The 9,407-nt window shown below is 48.2% G+C and overlaps 1 protein-coding gene across 1 annotated transcript in view; it reads left to right on the forward strand.

Moving 5' to 3' along the window:
- LOC119386361 (uncharacterized) overlaps positions 1–6,153 on the forward strand; it is a 55,421-nt gene extending 49,268 nt beyond the window's left edge. The window contains exon 12 of the mRNA XM_037653713.2: positions 6,147–6,153. Within this exon, the coding sequence (XP_037509641.2) occupies positions 6,147–6,153 (7 nt within the window). The remainder of the gene's footprint in view (positions 1–6,146) is intronic.
- Positions 6,154–9,407: the final 3,254 nt, after the last annotated feature.

Raw genomic sequence — 9,407 nt, forward strand, 5'->3', positions numbered from 1 at the left:
GCAGTGACCACGCATGCGCAAGCCTGATCTGCCTATGTACAAATACACCGGCAGCACGCAATAAAGCGTTCTTTCGTTCCTGCTGCTCGACTGTCACATGGTGTCAGAAGTGGGGGCGGTGGTTCGTTTGATACCGCCGCAAGTCGGCAATGAATGAACACCCACTGACCGGCCGGAAACGCCCGTCGCGAGAATGGCGTCAACATGCTGGCAGCCACCGAGGCCACTAGACATGATGTGGGGACACGTTTTACAACTGGACCGCATGGAAACGCGAGTTGACCTTTTTGCTACGGCGACGGGGACTGAGCCAGCAGCCTAAGGATGTTCAAGCCGCAACCCTTTTGATGACAATAGGAGAGGACGCGAGAAGAACATTATGACGTTCAAGTTCGACAGCGAAGACGATTAAAAAAGACCTCAGATTATTTCAGCAAAGTTCGAGGCAAATTTCAAGCCGTCTGAGAACCTCACCTTTAACGAATTCCGATTTGGCTCCAGGGACCAACAAGAGGGAGAGTCGTTCAATGAATGGCTTACGCAGCTGCGAATCCTCGCGGGAAGATGCGAATTCGGCGAGCTTGAGGAACGGCTGATTCGGAGCAGGATAATTCTTGGCATCAAAGATAAGGATTTCCAGCAGAAGCTCCTCTCGGAAAACCCCTCGTTTTCAAAAGTAGTGCAAATGTGCCGCGCAAGGGAACAAGCAAAAGAACAGCTACTAGAAAATCAGAGCCAGAACGGACAACCCGACAATTGCCGCAATCAAAGAGAATACAGCGCCTTGCACGCGCTGCGGTCTTGAAAACACAAATATGGAAAGTGTGCGGCGCAGGGCAAACACTGTAACAATTGCGGCAGAAGCCATCATTTCGCTCGTGTGGCCGTCAGCCAAAGCAAACACCTAGATCGGCCGCACGCGAAGTGAAGCAGGTTGTTTTGGGAGTTGAAGACGAGTATTTCTAAAAGCCCTAGAGGCATATGCTATCTCCAGCGAGGACCGTTGGTCGGCGAAAATTGTTATCGCTGGTTCAGCGATTGAATGCCAAAATGACACGGGAGCTAACTGCTGTGTCATGCCTGAGGTGACGCTTCGGAAACTAACTACGCAGCCGGCGCCAGCCATGCTCGACCACCTTGCGCGCTTTTTCGGCCATAAGCAAACTGTTCAGCGGATGTAGTGAAAATTGAATTTGAGTGGTTTTTTCAATGTGCCTTCGTTTAGACATTTTGTGTTCTGTTTCTTTTTTCGTTTCTTTTTCTTTTTTCCCAAGGGAAGGAAGAAGATGTGACCAGGCGCAACGTCATCAGCATTGCAGTGACCACGCATGCGCAAGCCTGATCTGCCTATGTACAAATACACCGGCATCACGCAATAAAGCGTTCTTTCGTTTCCTGCTGCTCGGCTGTTCACAAACGGAACCTTGAGGGACCAGGAAAATATGTTCCATTTAACAGGAGTTCCATTTACTGATAGATGAACTGGGGTTGGAATTCCAGTACAAAACCAATCATACTAGACACTTGTTCCATTTAAGAGATTTCCGTTTACTGAGAGTCTACTGTGTATGTGCGTGTGTGTGTATATGATGATGTATTGGTGTTTTGTGGCGCAAGGGCCAAATCAGGCCAAAGAGCGCCATGTCAATTGATGCTGGGATGTAGATGGGCCATGATTTACGATGTGTGTGTGATATCATGGCTGTAAAACGGCCTAAAAGAGATATATACAATCAATGGAGGCATGATGAATGTAGTGCGGTGGGCTATGGGCTACAGTTGGTAGAGGTCAAAGATTAAAGTAGATTAAAAGTATATCGCAAGAGATTATAAGTTTCACTGGCATTCTGTAAACGCGGCACTAATGCCTCAACAAGACCCTTAACCACAAGGGCGTGGAGACACGTGCCTCTTAAAACTGCCGCAGCAGCAGCCTCTCCTGAGAGGCTGCTCTACGGTACAAATGGAGCAAAACATGCAATGCTTGGCATTCTCTTAAAAAGCTTAAAACAGAACCTGTGCTGAATAAAGGATCTGTGCCGAGGAATAAAGCTGGGTGTAGTGGTATCCTTTGTCTAAATGCCAGGGGAAAATGCTTTTTTCTTAGTACGTCAAGTTTGCGGCATTCCAGTAATGCGTGGAGGACCGTTAGTGTCTCACCACATTCACCACAGACGGGGGGATCATTTCCAAGGAGCAGGTAAGCGTGCGTACCATATGTATGGCCTATTCTTAGTCGACAGAGAGTGACCTCAGGTGCGTCGTACTTTACTACGAGGAGGCCATTTTCCTATCTGTGGTTTAATTAGGTGGAGCTTGTTAGAAGTCCTGGTATCCCATAATCGCTGCCAGTAGTCCCTCACCTTCCTACGCACGAATGATTTAAGATCTAAGGCAGGAAGACCTATAGAGGGATTCACAGGTTCGTTCCTATGGAAGTCGCCATGCTGTCAGCGAATACATTGCCTTCAATGCCCCTGTGCCCGGGGACCCAGCATATTATCACACGTTGTTCTGACAAATAGGCTTTGCACAGGATTGAAAACAGTTCGACAAGAACTGGATTTTTATTTGTTTTTAGTGACTTCAGGGCTTTAACAACACTTAGCGAGTCTGTATAGATAACCGCCTTTTGGAGAAAGGAGTGCGTAAGCCTCAGCTGTAAAAATACTCGTCTCTGGTTGCAGCCTCTCGCATTCAGAGAACGATGGACCCACAGCAGCGTAGGACACGCCTACCTTAGATTTTGATGCGTCCGTAAAAAATGCAGGGCACGAGTATTTTGACTGTAACTCTAGGTAGTGCATTTGAATGTGTATTTCTGGAGCGTGCTTAGTTACCTCCACAAAAGACATGTCACACTCTAATACCTGCCACTGCCACGGTGGCGCCGCCCTTGCAGGGCGCATTAACACATGCTCAAGAGGGACATCCATTTCATCACTTAGGTTCCTCACCCGCAGCGAAAAGGGACGTCTCGCTGCAGATCGGTTACTATACAATGTGGCCGTGGTCATATCATTTATAGTTGTGTAAGTGGGATGCTGTTGATCCGAGTGTACATTAAGGAAATAAGTAAAGCTTAAATATGACCTTTGCATATGGAGCGACCATTCATTAGATTCCACATAAAGGCTCTCCACTGGACTTGTTCTGAATGCACCAGTAGCCAGCCGGATGCCCAGATGATGCACAGGATCTAGCATCTTCAGTGCACTTGGGGCAGCAGAATGATAAATTACAGAACCATAGTCCAAGCGTGTGCGTATGAGCTTTTGTAAAGTTTCATGGGACATTCTCTCTTACTACCCCATGCTGTGTGTGAGAGAATTTTTAGTATGTTCATGGTTTTAAGACATTTATTTTTCAGGTTTTTAATGTGAGATACAAAGGTCAGTTTTGAGTCTAGGATCACACCTAAAAATTTATGTTCTGCGCTCAAAGGTATGCGGTGCCCTTGCAGACGGATATCGGGCTGAGGGGTTGGGCCTCTCTTTCTTGAAAAAAGAACACATGAGCTTTTCTGTGGGTTTAATTTGAACCCATTCTCATTTGCCCAGGCTGACACTTTATTGAGGCCTAACTGTACCTGCCGCTCACATACTGCAAGATTACAGGACTTAAACCCAATCTGAACATCATCTACGTAGACTGAATAAAACATGCTTCGCGGAATAAATGACCGCAGAGAGGTCATTTTTACTATGAAAAGGGTACAGCTTAGCACACTGCCCTGCGGTACACCAGTCTCTTGGGTAAATGGCTTGGACAGAGCATTTCCTGCTCTGACGCGGAAGGTACGGTCACTTAGGTAACTTTCTATCACGTTTAGCATGTTACCTCGAATACCAATTTCGGAGAGGTCTTTCAAGATTCCGAATCGCCAGGTAGTGTCATATGCCTTCTCCATATCAAGAAACACGGAGAGGAAAAACTGTTTGTGGATAAAGGCATCCCGAATGTAGGCCTCAATACTCACGAGATGGTCCGGTGTTGAGACGGCCTTCCCTGAAACCGCACTGATACATATCGAGCAGCATATTAGTTTCAAGAAAAGTACAACAACCGGCGATTTATCATCTTTTCAAATAGCTTGCAAAGGCAACTTGTCAGAGCTATTGCCGGTAGCTTGCTGCACAAGATGGATCTTTACCTTCTTTTAAGAACGGGGATTACGATAGCCTCTTTCCATGCTAAAGGAATATATCCTGCGGTCCAGATCTTGTTATAGAGATACTCAAGACACCATCTGCGCGTCGGGATGGAGATGTATCATTATGTACATGACTCTGTCAGCATCCCGGCGAAGACTTGTGACACTGTTCAAGGAAGCTCATAAACTCAGCCATGCCAAAGGGACGATTGTACGTTCGTCTCTACTAGGCTTTACGGGTTCAGTGCTTTCTTTTCTGCTATTTCTTTGTGTTTACCGGAAACTTGCTGAGTAGTTTGATGAGCTAGACACGCGCTCGAAATGTTCACCGAGCGCCTGGTCTTCAAGGCTGGTTGCCCTTCGGCGTCAACAAAGGGGCAAAAGCGCGGAACTGCTTATCTGATAATTTTCTCAGCCTATTCCACGTTTTCACTTCGTGTTGTGGATGAGTTTTAACTCGAGATATATTTTACCCACTCTCTCTTTAGCATTACGGCGAGTGCGCCTACCCTGGATTTTACTTGTTTAAAGTTTTCAAGAATTTTCCCGCCGTTGGATGCTCACGAAGCAAGCTCCATGACTTATTTTGCTTTTTTGCGCGCATTTCGGCACTCGTCATTCCACCATGGGACGCGCTTTTTCTTGTGCTACCATTGTAGGGGAATGCACTCTAATTGCAGCATCAACTATAAAAGCGGTAAAATGACAAATAGCATCGTTTATGTTAAAATCATAAAGCATTTCTAGGCATGTTGAGTTATACGAAAAACTTTTCCCAAGCTGCACTGCTACTTTTCCATTGAGGGTTATGTGGTATGGAGTCTTGGGTCCGTGGTTTTGAGGCAGATAGGGAAGTGATCGCTACCGTAGGGGTTCTGAATCACCTCCCAATCTAAGCAGGGTAAAAGAGTGGCTGAGCAGATCGCTAGATCTATAGCAGAGTAGGTATTGTGTGTTGTGCTGTAGTACGTCGGTGTGTTTTTTATTTAGAAGGCATGTACCAGAGTTCAAGAGATACCGCTCTATCAGGCGGCCCTCGCATCACACCGACAGTCCTCCCCAGAGCGAGTTGTGTGCATTAAAATCGCCTGTCAGATAAACGGCTCCGGGAGCTGATTAATTAGGCCTTCGCAATCTGCCTTGTGTAGCATTTGATCAGGAGGAATATATAGAGAGCAGATAGTTGTGATCCTATTAAGCAAGATGGCGCGAATGGCCACTGCCTCTAGAGAAGTTTGAAGTTGTAACTTCTGGCTTGCAACTGACTTTACTGCGATAATAGCTACCCCACCTGACGAGGCAAGGCTGTCAGTGCGGTCCCTTACGAAAATGACATGTTGATTTAAAAAGTTTGTGTTTCAGGCTTGAGGTGTGTCTCCTGTATACAGAGTACTTTAGGATTAAAACTGCTTATTAATTCTCTAACACCATCTAGGTTGTGTAGAAGGGCCTCTAGCATTCCAACTGCAGTATCTGTGTAGCCATTATGAGCTAGAGGGGAGAGTACTCTGTATACTAGGATTTATCTTATGTAAGACTTTCTTTGGAGGAGCTGTTATGCGGTGTTTGCTTGTTGCGGCACGCTCAAGGGAGCGGTGCCGCTCCTTCGACACCAAGGCGTCGAGGTGACTGGTGTTGTATCCATCGCCTCCCTGGAGGCGCTGGATGAGCGCATTAGCGCGCAGACTGTTGTGGTTTGAGGCCTCGACTCGCGAGAGGAGGCCGTTGAGGCCACCGAGCCGCTAGGCTGCTGGCCCTTTGTTGGTGGCAGAGCGGCAGCTGCTGCATCCGCGTGGGGGGCTGGGGGCTTAGCCGCTGCAACCCTGCGTGAGGTCTGGGCGGGAGCCACTGTCCGTTGTGACACTGCCCCCTCGCGTGTCACATCGGCGTATGTAGTGTAGTGAACTATTGAAAAACCGTTTCCGTGCTTCCTTGAACGATACATTTTCTTTGACTTTGAACGTTATTATATCCTTTTCCTTTTTCCATGCAGGGCATGATCGAGAGTAAGAAGAGTGCTCACCATCGCAGTTCGCACAGTGAGACGTGTTGTTGCAGTCGTCAGAGAAGTGATCGTGTTCAGCACACTTTGCACACGTTGCCGTCCTCGGCAGCTCAGAGATCCGTGGCCATATCTCTGGCACCGGAAACACCGTCTCGGATTAGGTATGTATGCCCTGACACGGATTTTCATGTACCCTGTTTCAATGTGTCCTGGCAGCTTGCTTGAGTCAAATGTGAGGATCAGGTGCTTGGTTGGTATTTCTCTGTCATCTCTACGTATCTTGATCCTTTTAACATCAATCACATTTTGTTCTTCCATCCGTCCAGCAGTTCGGCCTCACTTAGTGTAATTAAGTCATCTGTCACTACACCACGGACCGTATTCATTGATTTGTGTGCAGTCACAGTTATAGGAATGTCTCCCGAATCTCTCAAGGCTGGGGAGTTTCTCATATTGGGCTTTGCAAGAAATCTCAAGAAGTAGAGTCTCCACTTGACATTTTAGGTGATCTTATATCCTGGTCCTAGCTTTTGTTCAAGGTATTAGCGACAAGAAAATGTGAAACACCTCTCGCTGGCATGTCCGGTTTGCTCACTGGGTATCACGTGATACCGAGGAAAGTTGTCTTTGTGGTTTGTCAGGAAACTTGCTGTCACCTTCGGTTGCGCCCATCTTTTGAGAGGGCGATCAGAAAGTGGGGGAAAGGAGTACCCATGAAATGCTGCATTCAGTCAGCAGCTATGGTAGCCACCCACCATCGAGCCCAAACAATGGGACGCTACAATGCTTGGTCAACACATGCAGACGCCAGCTATACATAGCTGCTATAACCCAATATATCCAAGGCTGGGATATAGTACACAAGGGTAACCCAGGCCGCCTACGAAAACTTGGGAATAACTGGAGCGAATAGGAGACTAGGACAAGCGAGGAAAGAGGATATGAAAGTGGAAAGGTGAGAGAAGGGGATAGGAAAAGGCGACCGCCGATTTCCCCTGGGTGGGTCAGCCCAGGGGTGCCGTCTACGTGAAGCCGGGGCCAAAGGGGTGTGTTGCCTCTGCCGGGGGGCCTCAACGAGTCCAAACACCCGCGCCGACTCAACCCCCAGGATCCCCTTTTCCCCAGACACGGCAAAGCCACGTTCGGCTAGGCGTGGGAGGGGTCGATACCCCCCATTAGCTCGGGTCCGTGGTGTCGCTACACACCAAATGCCTGCTCGCGCAGACGCCCTGCGGGGATGTGTGTGTGTATATATATATATATAAATGAAAGAATAACGGAAACACCCAATTTGATGTTCCAAGAGCATAGCTGCCGAACATCAAAGCATTGCCCAATTACTCGAATAAAAGCCAACGGCAAAGATTCGCACGTCTCGCCCAGTGCCCAATGGATCAGTCACATGCCTGTCGTTGCCACAGCATTCCACTATACTATGAGAAAACATAACACTAAACTGATGCTTTTTATGAATAACATGTAAAGAAAAGCTTCTAACAGACAACCTGGCAGTGTGAACAGAGTCAGTCATAGTGTTACAGGGCGTCCCGCCCCTCGGCACTGCTCAACTACACGCGAAGTGGCGACGAGAGAAAAAGCGTTCCACGTATCAACTGCGTCTTTCTATCAAGTGCATTGTCGTTCCGTCCACTACCACGCACGTGAGTTCATCGTTCGTCTAGGAATCTGATGCACAAAAGTTCATCATGCCAATGTTCAGCAACCTCAAAAGCCTTCGACGGAGGATAGGGAGATGCTGGCTTTGCTAAGCCAGTGCCTTGAAGCTTTCTTCATCGCTAACGACATTGCCAGAAAAAAAGAAGTCTGTCTTCTTAGTTGCTGTGCACAAAAGACATATGCTCTCTTGTGGGATCTCGTTAAGCCCGCCCAGCCGCAAGACAAAAACCTTGGAAGAAATTCTTTTCCTGCTGGGTGATCAGTACTGCAACAAAACTTTCAGCTGTTGTTTAGAGCTTCGGTTCTGTCAGTAACTTCGTGGCATCACTCAAAAGCCTTTCAGAATATATTGCAACTTCAGAACTGAACTTGGCAATATGTTGAGGGACCGTATCGTGGTGCGGCATCACAACACAGCCGTGCAGACGAGGTTGCTCGAAAACGCAGACCTTACATACGGAGGCACCATGAAAACTGCAACTTGCTATGGGAGCCACAAAGAAAGATCCTGGCGAGATTGCCAGTTCCAGCAGAAGTTCATTTCCTACACACAAGGTTGTGGCGTAGAAGGGGCGTGTCTCATGCTACCCACTGTGGGGGAGGAACATCTCGCGACTGTGTGCAAGCATATCAGTACTATGTGCAACTTCTGGTGGAAAAAGGTGCACACATTGCTCGAGTGCACAACTTGAAGAAAAACGGTTCATCGCGAAAGAGCAAGTCCATAAAACTACACAGTTCGCGCCTCCAGCTCACAAACCTTCACAGTGGGACGCACCAAGTCAACACTGTCGACAACAGTGCACCTGCCAATGCGTTTGACATGTGGCCAGACGACACCGTTGCACATTCACCGCCTTTCAGTGTGACCATCGGTGTTTGCGGCAAGCCGCTCCCGTACAGAGCTTCACACCGGTGTGGGCGCTTCCGTCATTGCAAAAAAAGCTTCTTGGGGAGCTGTTACCATCAGCCACTGTGATGCCATCAGATGTTCTGCTGTGAAGCTACTCAGGTGAGCTCACGCCAGTTCAAGGCAAGGCAGATGTTTCAGTACAGTTCCGCGACCAAAAAGCTGTCCTACCACTGTTCCCGACTCGAGAAGGTTCAACACTTCTATGTCGAAATCGGATTCAAGAGCTGGGAAATGACGCTTGTGGGGGTGCTACACCCCCTGCAGAGTCGTTTTCACCTCATGGTGCATGCGCGTCTGGCGGAAGTCGTAGTGAGCATGGTTATAGCTTCGCCGCTGAGTGAGATGTGGCGCTGCGGTCACGCGGTGTAAGGTTAGCGCGGTGGCACCACCAGCACCGACTGGCGGGGGCAAGGATAGGCGGGCGTACAGGGAACAGCAGCGAGTCTCTGGGGTTTGGCAGTGGCCGTGGACGGTTGTCTCCCGCGAGTAGGCCCGTGGGGACGATTCCGTGGCTCGGTCCCACGGGCTCCTTGTGGTAAGTCGAACATTGGCGACACCACATTCGTGGTACATTATACATGCTACATTTTGTGTGTGTTATGTTCTCTGCACGTTTTATTACCACTGTATAACATTATTTAGCACGTTACTAGTCACGT

This window comes from Rhipicephalus sanguineus, chromosome 1 (genome assembly GCF_013339695.2).
Source record: "Rhipicephalus sanguineus isolate Rsan-2018 chromosome 1, BIME_Rsan_1.4, whole genome shotgun sequence".
NCBI lineage: Eukaryota > Metazoa > Arthropoda > Arachnida > Ixodida > Ixodidae > Rhipicephalus > Rhipicephalus sanguineus.